General features: G+C 51.1%; 1 protein-coding gene across 1 annotated transcript in view; it reads right to left on the bottom strand.

The window, feature by feature from the left end:
* Positions 1-5,069, bottom strand: part of GALNT16 (polypeptide N-acetylgalactosaminyltransferase 16) — an 80,792-nt gene extending 75,723 nt beyond the window's left edge. The window contains exon 1 of the mRNA XM_031679165.2: positions 4,490-5,069. Within this exon, the coding sequence (XP_031535025.1) occupies positions 4,490-4,666 (177 nt within the window). The 5' untranslated portion in view covers positions 4,667-5,069. The remainder of the gene's footprint in view (positions 1-4,489) is intronic.
* Between the last annotated feature and the right edge of the window lie 11,024 nt (positions 5,070-16,093).

The raw sequence follows: 16,093 nt of genomic DNA, 5'->3' as shown, positions 1-16,093 counted from the left end.
TCTAACTGGAATGAACTGCCTGACCACGGGCTTACCTCTGACTCCAGGCCTGTTTCTTCCATCACAGTAAGACAGACGTCAGGGCCCAGCCTCGCCTGTCAGAGCCCCTCCACATCTATTTAAATGGTACTTCCAGACCCCAGGGCTTCCTCTGCCCACAGAGCTGATAGGCAAGGCCACCAGAGAAGAAAGCCAGGCCCCATGCCCTCGGAGCAGCCAGTGGGGGAACTGCTGTTCTGACCAGAAGTAAAGGGCCCAGCAGGAGAATGAGCAGAGCCTTAAAAGTGATCTGTGCATTGGCCCTCAGATCTCCCAAGGAGGGGACTCTTGGGCTGTCAGGGCCCTTACCAGTCTTGCTGCCACTGTGCTGTCCCCAAGTCCTATGGGCAGGTCTCAACATGACCCAGGCTGGGACCCCAGCAATGGGAAATCAGTCCCCTTCAATCTGAACATTTTGACAAAAGGAATTGGGGGTGCTTATGCTTCTTCCTCCCCACCCTCTTTCTTGTGTAGGGCACCCAGACAAATTAAATACAAAATCATTTTCGGTCACTTAGGCAAATCATATTCTTACGCATATGCATAAGAAATACATACATTATAAATAAAATATAAACTCACCCAGATGGGATTGAAGCCTCTGCTCTCAGAGAACAGTGCTGGAAAAGCCATCATTTGTGTTCCCTTCTGCTACTAGGTAAGCTGGGATCCCTGCACAGCATCAGGGATCACTAGGGGATCTACTCCGGACAGGCATGTCCCTCCACCAGAAATAAACCTCACGACACCCTTCAAAAGAACTCCCTTACAGTCATTTATTTGCTTCTAGAAATGAAACTATTATCAGCTTATCTAAGGATCAACAAACTTTACAAATCATTTCACCCAAATTTAACACATAAAATAACGAAGGTCCAGAGATCTAAGTTTTTGTCCATAGTCACAGAGCAGTATCCCAACAGTACGATAAAAAAAAAACCCCATTTTAGGGAAACTCTTGCCTAAAACTTTCATAGTTTCAAATAGGAGACGCTGCAAAAGAGTACACCTATCTCAAAAATATCCATAATGGATAGTCTTTTTAAAATCTGTCTGTAAAGTGAAACTCCATGTAACACCTTAGCATCCCATCCATGCCTATTAGAGAATTAGCATATGGAAACCCAAACCAATCACAAATGCTCTTCCCAACTGTGAGGTCTGAAGACTGAAGGCCCGCTGTGTCTGCTCTGCCTCCTGCTTTGGCAGCTGTCCAGAGCTAGCGTGCATCGTGCATCGATGTAGATTCAAGTGGATAGTCCCCAGTCCACTGACTTGCCCATAAAGTACAGCGTGGAAGTACTGTAAAAAATTGGTGCTCCTGCCACATCAGAAGCAACCATTTAGGGATGAAGTCAGCATTTCTCTTTAGTTTTACAGATTCCATTACCAATTTTTTACCTCAAAATTTATGACACATGGGCTGACAGCAGGACAGAATATTAAAAATCAGGACCTCCCTGAGAAATCTGGGCCATACGGTTGCCATGCCAACACCCCACAATGCCAAACAAGTGCCTCCAAGGTCCAGAAGCAACTTGGCTGGCTTCGAATTACCCAGACATTGTGAAGGCAGAGCTGCCTCCGGCCGGGGCTGTTAGGCAGACCCTCCCTTTCCCAACTCAGCTCTCTGATTCCCCAGGGGAGTGATGATGACGCTTGTCTGAATTTTCTCAGCCTCTGTCAGCAGGACTGGCCACATCATTCCCTAAGAATCTGAAAATCCACATGCAGCGTCCTGGCCCAAATAGACAGAGACATGTTTTGGAAGCACAAGGAGACCAGTGAGAGGTTAACCACAGATTTTTAGGGAGAAAGCAAATCCTTACCTGCACCTGCACCTGCCCCTTTTAAGTTGGGCAAAGGGTTTACCTCCTGGAAAAGCTGAACAGCATTCTCCTAGCTCTCTAGCTATAGTCAGGCTGGAGCTGGAATAAAGTCTTAGTAAGATATGAAGCTTGGACCATTGACTGCTCCCAGAGATGGGCAGAAATCCTACTTCACTCATCTAACAGTACTTATTAAGTCTTGCTCATCAATGTGGGCATGCAAGGAGCTGCCTGCTTAGTCCCTGCCTGATAGCTTCCATTCAGTGAGGAGACAGGCCCAAGACTGAGAATCCAACTGAAGTGAAATACCCAGAAGATAGGAATACGATGCAAGGCTGTGTCAAAGGCGGTGTGTGACTGGGAATCAGTGCTTAAAACCCCACCCCCACCTCCCACTCCAGCCTGGGCTAAAGCTTAAGAACTGCCAGGGAGCTGGCTATGCCCCTGAGTGGCCAGGGAGGGCTCTGCTGCTCCCTCCCAGGAACTTCCACTCTTCCTCTTCTCCTTCGCCTCAATTCCTGGCTCCCCGATAGTCCTTTACAGTTTAAATTTGGCTTCAAGTTCACAGGCCTTTTCTAATCCGAAGCAAGTCAAACCCCAAGGGAACAAGTAGGGGTGAGAGGTTGTTCACTGGAGCCCCCATGACCTTCAATTTCCACCCTTCAAAACCAGTATCCCATACCTCCAGCAGTCCACCCCCACCCTTCTCCCCTGCCCCTCCCCTCCCTGCGCCTTTCCCAGCTCGAAGTCTGAGTGGTCTTCTCAGATTCTGAAGCAGAGCACCTGTGATGAGACCAGCCTCAGGCTCTGAGCAGCAGTTTCTCTGTGCTCTTCCTTTATATTCCCCCCTCCTCTCTCCCCTCCTCCTCTTCCAGCTCAGACCCTCCTCCCATCGCATCACCACAGAGATGGACAGAACATCTGGCCATCCTGCCTCTCCCCTGCTACTCCAGGCCCGCCTAACCTGGACCCGGGCTGGCTCTCTCAGAGAGTAAGAACGGGGCAGCTTGGATGAGTCTTTGCTGTGTTAGCTCCCTGGGGGTCTGGGGCCATCTGTGTTGCTCCCACTCTACTCTGTCCGTCCACCCAGATCCCAGCACTCGGAGATCTTTACACAGGAGGTTTTTTTCTTCATCAGCTTTTCTGTCCAAATATCCACAAGTGCTTTGAAAACAGTGACCTAGTGGCAGGGACCCTCAGCCCTGAAGGGAACACTCCATCCAACCAGACCCGCCTCCAGACAGATCGGGAATAGGGGAGTGGCTCCGGGGAAAACCCACAAACTCCAAGGTCTCCTCAGGCAAAGCCTGGAAATATGGTTCCTTTGCAGGGAATTTTTACATCGTCTTGAGTCGGTAACAAGAAACCAAATCGGGCCGGATGGAAATATGAGAGCATTTCCACACCGACCACCCCCTCAACGCACACACACCGTATTCCTGGGGCTCAGCTGCCTTGGTGCAAATATCTCAGACTGCTCCACGCAAGCCTTCGCCCTCCTGACCCTGCACCTTTTTAGGAGCTCCTCACCCCTCCCTCCCCAGGCCCAGCTCTTTCAGAATGGCCACCCTGCTCCACTCGTCCACCCTCAGACCCACACTTCGCTCTCCTTCCTCCTGCCGGGCGCCGTCCAGGCTGTCCCCGCCCAGCATTTCGTCCTGAGGGTCTCCCAAGACTCACACACCACCTGCCCGCATCGGAAGAACACTGCCTGCCGAAGCACTCCTCTCGGGTCCCACAGCCACCGGTCTCAACAGGTGCCCCTGGCACAAAGCGCCATCACCCCGGGCCCGGACGGAAGCAGCGACAGGCACACCCCAGCCCAGGTCCGCTGGGCGCCTGGGGGGTACCCCCTGCACACCCGCAGAAGGCCCCGGCCGTGCCCCGCCGCCTTGATATCCCGGGTCTCATTGAAGTCGCGGGGCTGACCTCGTGAGAGTATCTCCGAACATGGGCGCAGGCACTGCTAGCTCACCCGTTGTGATGGACTGGTGTTGGGGCGAGGGACGGGTGCAGGACAAGACCTTTCTCCGGGGGTGATAGTGAGGGAGTCCTCCGTGCCAAAGAAGCATGTTCAAGTTGACCCAGGCTGAGAAGGTGGCTCAAAGTCCAGTACAGCCCCTAACGATCCTGCCTCACCCAGCGACCCCACCCGATGTCCTTTGCCCCTAAGAGAAGATGGGGTGCGCACGGCCACCTACACGCTCGGCAGCGCGCGCTTCCCACTGCCGGCTTGCCGCGCGCAAGGTCCGGCTGCCTTCCGGGGCTGGCGAGGCTCGGGCAGCCCCGGGCCCCCAGCCCCAGGCCCTGGGCCTCGTATGCGCAGTGCCAAGAGAGCCGCCACGTTCCCAGTCGCGCGTACACGCCGGGCCCACCAAACTTGCAGCACTTTCTCCCAGCCCCCACCCGCTGTCACCCTCCCTCCAACCGTGAGCCCTGGCCCCGCTAGCCCGACGGAGGTTGCCATAACAACGGACAGGAATGCTCCAACATATACAAAGCCGGCGAGGCACGGCGGACCGGCAGCCCCCGGCCCGGCCCCGCGCCCTCTGCAGCCGCGCGGGTCTAGGACGCGCGCCGTGGCTCCCCGGCCGGCCGCCCTGCGCGCAGCTTGTACTCACAATGAGAGGGATGGTGCGGTCCTCGCGGAGCTGCTCCGGCCTCCCGCCGGCCCTCTGCGCGCCCCGGCCGCCGGAGGATGCTGCATGGGCTCGGTTGTCCTGCCATAAGTAGTAGAAAGTGCCCAGGATCCAGGCTACGGTTAGAATGGCGATGGCATTGGCGCGGATCTTCCTCATGGTGGGCGGGCGGGCACTCCGAGTAGGGGCCCGGACCGGCGTGCTCTCGGGGCCGGAGCGGGGGCACTTGCAGCCCCAGCTGTTTGTTTTCTCTCGTGTCTGGCTGCTCAGTCCTGCAGAGCGAAAAAGGAGAGAGGTGGGGGCGGGGGGGGGTGATAGGGAGAGACAGGAGCGCGGAGCGATCCTCACGGTCCTAATGCCCTTCAGCCCCAAGCGCGCGCGTCCTTCGGGGGCCCATTCATTCAAGCACGGAGTCCGCCTCGCGCTCCAGCCCCCGCCGGCCGCCCGGCTGCTACGCCCGGGGAAAGGAGCGCGGAGGGAGGAAGGCCCGGCGAGGCAGACGCCCACGGCGGAATGGCGAAGGGCCAGAGCCAGTCTCGACTTCCAGAGCTCGGCGACCGAGCTCCCGGCGGCTGCCCCCGCGCGGCCCTGGTCGGTCCCGCCTACCTCCACCCACCCCCGGACGGAGCAGCCCTGAGTCACCAGCTGAAGATGCGCGACCCCGGCCCGGGCCTGCGCCGCGGAGCTGCAGTTCTGAGCTGTGCTCTAAACTACGCTCTGGCGCGGGGTTTAAGGTGTGTTCTGCGAGTCCTTGGGAAGGGGTGGCTGGGCAGGAGAGTCTGGAGTTTGCACCGAAATCTTCAGCAGCCTGGGTTTCGGAGCCGGAGGGCCCACCCTGAAGAGGGATTGGAAGCTGATGCACTTGACATTCGAAGAAAGCGAAGGGAAAGCAACGCTGCTTCACAGCGAAAGGAGAATGAGGGTAAAATCATCCCCACGTTTTACATTGGCCGGGGGCTCCCAGGTTAATGATGCTTCCCTCCACTGTCCCCTGGACATCCCTGGGGTATTACTTCATCAGGAAGAAGGGAGGAGGCCAGAGAGGCTGGAAGATTCCCCCGAAACCACACAACAAATTAGTCGGCAGAGCACAGTCTAGAAGCCACCTCTCCGTCTGACACTTTGAATAAAGTGCCAAACACGATGGCGAGAGACACGGACACAGAAAGCATTGAGATTCTGCCCCAGCCCTGGTGACACTGAGAATGTGATGTGAACAGCTCTTACTCCGGGCAGAAGACAAGGTGGGTGAGCTAAATTAGTTCTAGGAGACCAGCGCAGGGTCAGGCACAAAGCAGGCACTGTGAATAGATGTCAAATAAACAAACAAAGCAGGGACCACAGAGGAAGAAATAATATATTGCAAGGTGGTCTTAGGGGAAGGCTTCTCACTGAAAGTGGGTAAATTCTTTGAATAGATTATTAAGAGGCAGGGAAGGGGAGGACAGGGCAGGGTGTCAGCTGCATGAGCAGTCTCAGCAAAGGTCCAGAGGATGGAAATATTTGATGTGTTCAAGGAAAAGGGCTACCTGCTGTTACTGGGGCCCAGGATGCTGGGCAGTTCTTGGTGGGAGTTGAGGCTGGCCATTCTAGATGGGTGTGGACTCAGGAGGCCCTTGAAGGTGAGAGGCAGGGTTGTCAGGGAGTTTGAGTCCTGAGGGTGCTCCCAGACACTGGCTCATCTGAAGGCCCATGTAGGGTCCTGGCCTCTAAAGAAGCTGCCTCAGGAATCAGACAGATGATGAAGTCATAGCTCATGCTTTTCCCCAACCTCTCTCATCGGCACCACTCATTTCCCCATTTCTCCAGTACTCAGGACTGAACCGGCCTCTGATAGATGCTCAATACATTTCTGTTGGAGTGAAATGAAATGAAGAAAGAAAATCCTAGTCGGGTTTTGCTACAGAAAGGTTATTGTTGTAGCTACAGTACCCATTCCTCACTCAGAAGTCTAACCACAAAGACACTCAGAGAAGTCCAAAAATGGTCCTATCAAGAATGTGACCCTAGAAAGAAGGGAATGCACAGAAGAGGGGCTCACAAAGAGATCTGTGAGAGAAAGCTGTGTGGCAGTCAGGAACAATAGGAAATGGTGTGCAGATGCCAGCCAGCTTTGCTCTGCTAGTTCTCTCTCCTGCTGAAGAGTTTAATTAGACTGCTACTGCCAGGGTCATCTCTTTACAGATGGAGAAGACCACTGTCAAGCTATAGCCTGGTTTCTGCAGGAATCATGGGGAAGATCCAGTGGTGGTATCGTCCATGGAAAGCCAGAAAGACTTTGCTCCTTAGAAATCAGGCCTCACAGGCATCTCCAGACAATGGGAAAATGTAAGGGAACTGCCCTCCTAGGGTCCCCACCTCCATACAGGCTCTCAGGTCAGCCAGGTGGAGAGACTTGGGCGATGAGCCTCTGTTGCTATAGGCTGCTCACCTCATCCCAGCCTGGTCTATGTGTGTCTAGTTGCCTTTGGGCTTGAGAGAACTAGGTGAGAGGATGTGGTATCCAAAGACATCACATCAACCCCTAGTGGGAGGATGCAAACTCATCCCTAGGGTGGGGGATGGAGCTGGACCCAAGCCCAAATCAGGTTGGTGGATTTCTGATGGCTCCAAAAGGCGGGCTCCCTGAAGACACGGAGGGAAGGAGGAGCTCGAATTTGGCCAGATTTCTACAAGTCTCACCCCTTATTCCCCAGGGCTCAGTAGCGAGGATGCTATACATCTGCACCAAATTTCACTTCCCTGGTAGCTCTGGCCCAAAGAGAAGACTTCCCTACTTACCCCCCATCTTCAGAAAAACCCCACAGGAGTGTAGACTTCACAGACAGCCCTGTCTTAGGTAAGCACAGTAAACGTCCTTGGGGACGGGGGTGAAGGTCAGGCAACAGGTGATTATTAGGCTCATTTGACCCACAGAAATTTAACAGAGGTGAAATGGGAAGTCTCAAGCCACAGGCACATTAGAAGAGCTGGGAGCTAGCAGCTGCCACTTCAGCTACAACCCATGGTTATTCTTCCAGATTCTAATCCCAAATAGGCACGGAGCTGAGCCTCAGCCCTCCCGGAGATGGATTTCAGTGTTCAGACATGACTCTGAGCAGTGTTTCCTCTCTGGGTCTAGGAATGATTCCAGCAGAACCATAGGACCAAAGCGACACCTAGAAGACTTACTGTTGCCTCACATCATTGAACTTTGAAAACAACCAGAGGGATAATAATAGCTACAGCTCACTGAGTGCCCAGCGGGTCCAGCTGCTGTGCTGGCATCTCACATACATTATCTCTAAAGCGCCCACAACCTGCAGACGAGGACTCTGAGGCTCAGTGAAGCTCTCAATTGCCGAGAGCCACACAACAGGTGGGTAGAGGGGCCAGGTCTAAACCCATTTTCCACACCAGTATCTGGGCACTAGTGCTGGGCTTCAGAGGCCACTGGGCAGTCTGCAGGACCTCACTCCCACTCTGGGCCTCCGTTTTCTTTTCTGTAAAAGGAGGATGCGGAGAGATAACCTCCAAGTTCCCTCCAACTGTGCCACTTTGGACTTCCAGTCCCTCGGGCACTTTCTTCCTTGTGGCACTGCTCTCGGGCACGGCCCCCTTCTTTTTAAAGCTGCTGAAGCCAGCACTTAGGTAAGCTGGGCAAAGTGCCATGTGTTCCTGGCACTCCCAGAGGCCCAGGGAACTGTTGTGCATTTGACTTGGAGGGCGAGGTGGGTAACAGAGGGGAGAAAGAGTATAGGTCAGTGTAAGATCCTAGCTCTGGAGTTGGACAACCTGAATTCAAATGCTGGTTCTGTCACATATTAGGAGAGTGGCTTGGACACATTCTTACCCCTTCTTAGCCTCAGTTTTCTCAACTGTAAAATGGGGAATTAACAACTCTTAACTTGCAGATTTGTTGGAAAAGACAGGATGAAATAAAGCAAGTAAAATCTAACAGAGGCCCACTAATTTTTTTTTAATTTTGTAACTTTTTAAAAATTGAAATATAGTCATTTTATAATGTGTCAATTTCTGGTGATAGCATGATGTCTCAGTCACACATATACATACATATGTTCCTTTACATATTCTTTTCCATTATAGGTACCACAAGATACTGAATATAGCTCCCTGTGCTATATAGTATAAACTTATTTATCTATTTTACATAATAGTACTTAGTATACGCAAATCTCAAACCCCCAATTTATCCCTTCCTATCCTCTTCCACCCCTCTTAACATAAGTTTGTTTTCTGTGAGTCTGTTTCTGTTTTGTAAATAAGTTCATTTGTGTCCTTTTTTTAGATTCCACATATAAGTGATATCATATGGTATTTTTCTTTCTCTTTCTGGCTTACTTCACTTAGAATGACGATCTCCAAGTCCATCCACGTTGCAGCAAATGGCATTATTTTGTTCTTTTTGATGGCTGAGTAGTATTCCTATATGCATGCATGTATGTATGTGTGTATATATGTATGCATGTGGGTGTGTGTATATATATATATACACACACACACCATAACTTCTTTATCCAGTCATCTGTCAATGGACATTTAATTTGTTTCAATGTCTTGGCTATTGCAAATAGTGCTGCTATGAACATTGGGGTGCATGTATCTTTTCAAATTATAGTTTTCTCCAGATATATGCCCAGGAGTGGGATTGCTGGATCATACGGTAAGTTTATTTTTAGTTTTTTAAGAAATCTCCGTACTGTTTTCCATAATGGCTGCACCATACTACATTCCCACCAACAGGGTAGGAGGGCTCCCTTTACTCCACACCCTAGTGGAGGCCCACTCTTACAGGCACTGCTACAGGCTGCTAGGGTGAGGGGGACTCCCGAAAGACCCGCCAGGGCACAGGCAGGGAACTGCGCACCAGGGCTACAAAGGAGAACAGATCACAGACAGGCCTCTTCAGCCACACCCAGGATCCAACAAGGATGATTGTCCTGCCCCACAGGTGGGTGGCTGCCTCTTCCAGAGCCTCTGCTCGGTGGGCTGGGGGGGGCTACAGGGGACAGGCAGAATGTGGGGCCCTAGCCTCCGCTGGGTGTCCATTCTTGCCAGGATACCCATTATCCTTGAGACTCTGGGTTGCCTCAAAAGCCGCTCGCCCTGTCTGCAGCTGCAGCAGGGGCCCAGACGGTGGGTGACGGGAGCTGATTAGACCCCCATGTCTGCTCTAAGCCGGAAAGGAGGCAGGGATGCTGATCAGGATGTCTGTTACCATGAAACAGGCACTGTGCCAACACACGATCTCGGAATACTCATGACCACTGTGTGAGGAAGGCTCGACCATCTCCATCTCACAAATGAGGACACTGATGCCTGCAGGGGTCACCCGGCCATCAAGCAGCACACCTGCGACCCCCTGCCAGCTGTCCACACTTAACACACCAGTGTACCTAAGGAAAAGTCATTTTTAAGTTAAGTTTCTACAAATAGATGGAAGAGAGGACCTAGGTCTTTGAAAGGAACTCGAAGAGTCTTCTTCATCTGTCATCATTCTCCTATTTGTCTGAGAACCATGGCTTTTTATCAGTTTCTACCCCTGAACTGTAAGCTCCGTGAGGGCTGAGGTTCTCGTGTGTTTTGTTCACCTTTGTCTCCCCAGTGCTTAGAACAGTGGTTGGCACTTAGTGACACATGGTACATGCTCACGAAGTATCCGCTGGTGGGAGGAAGGAGGGCAGAGGGGAGGGGACTCTGTGCAGATCCACTTCTCTCTTAAGTCAGGCACCTGAGAGACGGAAGCACCTCACCTAGGGCAGCGTGGGCCGTGTCCTGAGTGACTGGGTTCCCTCACAGTGCTGCCTCAGGAGCAGCTGCCCCCCACCCCCAACCATGGGGCCAGGCAACCAAACCTGCTGCCCCTAATGAGAGGGTGAGCAATTCCTCTGTGGTCCTATCAGAAGTCAGGGGAGGAATGACCCTGATTTTGGTGACTAACTGCAGCATCTACCAATGTTATTTCTGATCATGAAATGACCCAGCTGCTACATTTGGAAACAGTAGGATTGCAGAGTCTGAGGGCTAATTAGAAGTGTGTCAAATGCTATTTCTTAATAGCAAGGAATTCCTGCAAAGGAGAAATGCATAAATAAAGCCAGCTGGGCAGCAGAATCGGTCCCAGAGGCAAAGCCCTTTTTGCAAGGCCTCCCGGACCTTCCCATCTCACTCCCTTTCCCTCCTCCACAGCCTCTGTGGAGCTGAGTGACAAAGGTCCGCAGAGCAGACCAGAGGGCCCAAAATGTCAGGCCAGTGCCTGCCACACGCCTGTCTCTCACTCTTGAATGGGAGTTCCTCTGGGCAGGGCCTGACAGCCTTCTTCTGTGTATCACCAGTTTCCAGCACAGCATCAGGCATCATGGCAGCGCTCACTAAGTATCTGTGCAGTGAATAAATGAATAAATAAATATCTAGGACAGCAGGCTGTGGCTGATCCCCATTCAGTCCCATTAAAATGCCACAGAGCCTACTCAGACATAAGCCAATGCCTGTTTGTCCATTAGGGTGGTATTTCCAGTTCCTTCCTTCCCTTTCCTTCTTGAATGCCTACCATGCCAGGCAGTTCTAAGTTCCAAGGATACAAAAATGAACAAAACCTGACCCCAGCTTCTGAGGAGCCCAGTGACGAATAATGGGGAAACAGGCATAAATGGTCACAACATGACATAACAGAGCTCTATACAAGCACAAAGGGGGCTTATTCACAAGAAAGAAGTCATCTGAGAGCTGAGTCTTAAAGGATAAGCAGGTGGGCAAGATGTGGAAGGGCGTTCTACACAGAGCAAGAGGCAAACAAAGGAACTAATGCATGGAAGTGTGTGGGGAACACAGGAAATGGTCAGCTGTTTGGGGTGTATGGGTAGGGGGTGGTGATGGTAAAGAGTTTAGAGAGGTAGGCATGGGCCAGTTAACAGATATCTTTCATGCTTTTGTAAGAAGTTTGGACTTATTCTGGTAAGCCATGGAGAACTACCCAAGATTCTGTAACAGGGAGTGAGATGATCAGTTCTAAATTTTAGTGAAGTGGCTGGAGCCTAGTGGCAGGGGATCACAATGACATTGCAGCAGTCCAAGCAAGCAGCGCTGTGGGTCTGGATTAGGGCAGAAACACTGGTGCAGAAGAGAAAGAGGGCAGACTCAAACGACTTGGTGATCAGTTGGAGGCGTAGTGAGAGAAAGGATTTGAGAATAGCATGTAAATTTCTTGCGTAGGAGACAAGAGCTTTGGTGTAAGGTAACCACTAACTGAATTGGGGAACACAGGAGGAGCCAATTTGGGAGATATGTTCAACTGAACTTGAGTTCTCTGTGGTCCGCCCAGGAAGGGAGCTATAAGGGCTAGTGCTTAGGAAGAGTGGAAAAGGCCAGTCAGGTAGAGACAAGAAAGCCAGAACACAATTGGGGCAAAGACGTAGCTGGGTGGCTGCCTGTGCACCCACCACCTAGACATAGGGGAGAGGCTGTGTACACCAGAGAGCAGGACTTCTGGATCCCTCCTGTGAAGATGAAAGGACAGAATTGGCTTTTTTTTCCTCTCCTGCTTGTCAGATGCCCTGATTCAAAGCCCCGGACCCAGGCTCTTAGAAATACTCATGTTTTTATTAAGGACTTGATCATCTGACACATGTTACAGTGGACTCCTACACCTAGGGCTGGAACAAAATCTGGCTCAAAAAGGGGTCAGGTGATAAGACTGAGAAAGAACTGAACTGAAAAGATGCCCATGGTCCTGGTCCAGCATTTCAGTCTAATGGTGCCTATAATTGAAACCTCCATTTTCCTTGAGAACCTGGGAAGTGGAAATTAAGGGAATGTTCCCAAGATCGGTATATATTTTGAAGCTCTCAACAAGGCTGAAAATACCCATCGGTATATTTTGAAGTGTAATTTCCACTCCTTTACCAGCCAAAATAATTGAACAGGAAGAAAAAGCTGTTAATGCAGGAGGCGTGTGACATCAGATCCACATTGCCTGGAAATTTACCATTTCAAAGCAATTGAGGGTTTTTACAGCCAATGTTTACAGTCATACATGTCCCCTCTCACTGGAGTGAATCTCTGAAGCCATCAAAAGGCCCATCAATCTGGCTTGGACACTGAAATTGTTCAGTGTCTGGAGCTGATGTCAAAGCAGAGGGAATTTTTAAAATTATGTTGCCATTTTGCGAGCACATAAATCTTGGGATATCTCCTCCTGGGAGGTGGTATAAACAGTTGGGGCTGCCAGTGCTCACTGGAGCCAGTGGTGGCATGGCCAGGTGCACTCTCCCTCAGTATCCCTGCCCCCATATCCCCGCACAGATTGTCCTCTTACCCTAGTCTAGGTAGGTGTTTCTCCCTCCTGCCCAACCCAGAAATGCCTGCCTCTACCTCCAGCTCAGTGAAGCAGATCTGAGGGCTGCAGGTTCTTCAGCAGAGTCGGGGTTGTCCTACCACTGCTCACAGCCTCTGCCGGGCTTGGCAGGAGAGACAGACTTTACCGACTTGGTCTTCTGTCTTCTGCCAGTGCCTCTGTGTGTCTGTCTGTGCGCAGAAGCGCACGTGCTATTTTTCAGTTGGAATCTGACTTCAGGCTTTTCCTGGGATTACTAATTTCTTTTCCTGTATTTGTGTCCCATGGAGGAAATTTCTAAATCCATGGCCAATCATTTGCCTTTCCTTCCGTTTCTTTGAAATCGTTACAAAGATTTCACACATCTTCACAAAGGCCACTACCTAAAGACGGAATGTTTGGTGTATTCTTGGGCAACAAGGATGATTAGGAGGTGGGGAACCTGGGTTTTAGTCCCAGGTGTGCCATAAGCTAGCTTGCTGACTCTGAAAAAGTCTCTTCTCTGGACCCCTTTCTCATGTTTCAAATGAGAGCTTTGGTGCAAAAGGACTTGGAAGGTCCTTTCTAGTGCCAGCATTTTAGGATTCTGTCTACTTGTTTCAATTTTTTAAACCATTCCCTGCCCCAGCGAGAATTATTGGCAATAAACCAATTCAATTTTCTTTATTATCATTGGGACCCCTGGCACGTTACATACATACATATACATCCAAACAATTTAAAATGTTCCATTGCATCGAGAATCTGAAATTTTCCAGATTACAGCAGACCTGAAAAGGAGAAACTGGAAGAATGTAATAGAAATTGGTACATCCAAGGAGACCTCTGCGGAGAGGAAGCCGAGGTGAACAGAAGTGGCAGGCTTCACTGCACGCTCTTTTGTACCTTTTGAATTTTTGCCACATGCAGGTATTACCTCTTCAATTAAAAAAACTTTTTAAGCAAGAGAAGAGTTTTTCTTTCTCTTTCTTCTACCACAGTCCTCTTTACAGTTCCGTTCCTAGAGGGGAAGGAGTCCAAGACGTGGCTGGCATCACACGTGGGTAGCTGCCCCTCAACCCAGGCCCTGCCCAAGGCCAGCTCCACCCCTCCAGCTGGGTCGGCCCACAGCCCTGCTCCCCTGGCTGCCCTATGCACCCAGAGGGGTGCTGTTTGCGCACACTACTGCTGGTGCTCCAGCTGGGCTGTCAGGCTGTTATAGGGACTCCATTCAAGGAGTTCCAGTAAAGGGCTGGTCCTCCTGGCCCCACCAGCCAGACGGGCAAAGGGGCCTAAGTGTTCAGTGAAGGGGCCAGAGCATCCAGCTTTAAATCTCAAATCCTCCAGAGCTTGCCATTCCCTTTCAGAGACAGACTGCCTTTTGTTTTGTTCTGTTTTCTGCTGCTAATACAACATGAGGACAGAAACATGAAAGAAAAAAGAACAAAAGAGCCAGAGATGAGTGGGGAGAAAGGGTCTTTAAGGCTCTGCAGAGCTGGGCTGCAGCATCCCTGGCGGGGCCCTGGCTCTCTCCCCTGCGCCAGCTCCTCCTCAGCTTTCCCTCGTGACCTCCAGCTTCCACCTGGCCTTCCTCTTCCACCTCCATTTCTGGTGGTCACCTTTGATAGGAGCTGGCCCTGCACATCTGTGTCCCCTACCTCTCCTGTCGTCCCTCAGTTCTTCCTCCTTGGCTTACCTCATTGGCTTCCCTCCTGCACTGCCACGCTGCCCAGAACGAGCTGCCATCTTTCTGGTCCATTTCCCAGGCTGGAGCTGCGACCTGCCCCACGACTGGGATTGCTCAAGGTGGGTTCCTCCACCCTCCATTCTTTCTTTCCAGGGGCAGCAAAGCCCAAGTGAGGGTGGACTGACCCCAGCAGCCCGCGGGAAGGTGGAGGCAAGAGGACACTTGAGAAGTCATGACAGTCAGACAAGGAGCAGCGGATGGGTTGTGGACTCAGTAGAGTGGACACAAACAGACTCCAAGAGATGAAAAGATATTGAGCAGAAGAAAAAACTGCTTCAGGGAAAGAAAAAGCAGAAAGCAAAAACCATCAAAGTATAAGAAACAAGAAAGACCTGAAGAGAAACCATCCAGAGAGCAATGGTGTTAGGTCAGGGGGAGGAGCAGGAGGGAAGGGGGTGTCAGCATTTGCGGGGCCGGAGGCCTGAGGAATGGCGTAACAGAAATCTCTCAGGAAGGGTCACTCACCTCCCAAGCTGTTGGGCTCATTGGCTGCAGCAAGCAGAATCTATTTAAAACACACCAGGCATTTTGCCTCATTCTGTCTCCCTGCCCAGAAAAAGCTGGAGCCAAAGGTTTAGGGAACCATTCCAGCCTTAGGACCCTGCACGGATGACAGAGCTGAGACCATGAAGATTGCTGCCCCATCTGGGAATCACCTCCCGCCTCCCTGCACACGCCAGCTGCCAGGTCACTCAGCCCACAGCATATGATCGCAGTCCCAAAGGTTGCTCGTGTTACCCACTTCCACTGGGGAAGACTCAACGACTTCCTTCTTTCCGCCTATGAGCTTGTCAGAGAGCAGATGCTGCTCAAATGTGACAGCTGCTCCAAAGCCATGCTCAAAGGGAGCTTCCTGGCCAGTGGGAATACACTTAATGATGACTGGAGAGGCGTTGGGTGATCGGATTACAGCAAGATGGAGTAGAGAGCATGCAAAGACATCAAGGGTAAAATGGCCCTAGGGAGGCCATATGGGACTTGAATCGGAAAACACCTTTCCCTGGACCGTGTATCTTTTGGGAAGCTCTAATCTGAAGAAGGCCTGACTTCTCATCCACCTGCCACAGAGGAGTACAAAACAAGGTGGGTGGGCACTAGAGGGAGTGGCCAAGGAAAGCCGTCCATGAGAGCTTTGTATTCTCCCCAGCTGAGGTGGTGGGTAGGAGAGGTTCTTCCTTCCCTGGCTCTTGAGCCCATAAATTGTGTAAAATATTATTGAAGGCTAAAAATAAGTCCTCTGCACTGCATGAGATTTACATTCTTGAAAAACGTAGTGTACAAATCAAATCAAGTTTTGCCTACCAGAGAAGTTGGCCTTTCAAAAGAAATTTGAGATCAATCCTATGTTTAAAAAGGATAGCTTTTGAAGGTGAATAATCATCCTGGTTTTGTTTGTAACTTTGGGATTTTGAGTGTCTGACTTGGTGGCGGTGGGACTGTCTAGAGATCCGCCTATAGTTTACTTTTAGGTTGCAATTAAACATTACTTTAAAATCAACACTAAACTTAAGCAGATAGGTGCACTGCA

The sequence above is a fragment of the Vicugna pacos genome, chromosome 6 (genome assembly GCF_048564905.1).
Source record: "Vicugna pacos chromosome 6, VicPac4, whole genome shotgun sequence".
NCBI classification, from domain to species: Eukaryota; Metazoa; Chordata; class Mammalia; order Artiodactyla; family Camelidae; genus Vicugna; species Vicugna pacos.
This window is presented reverse-complemented; position numbering and strand designations above follow the sequence as displayed.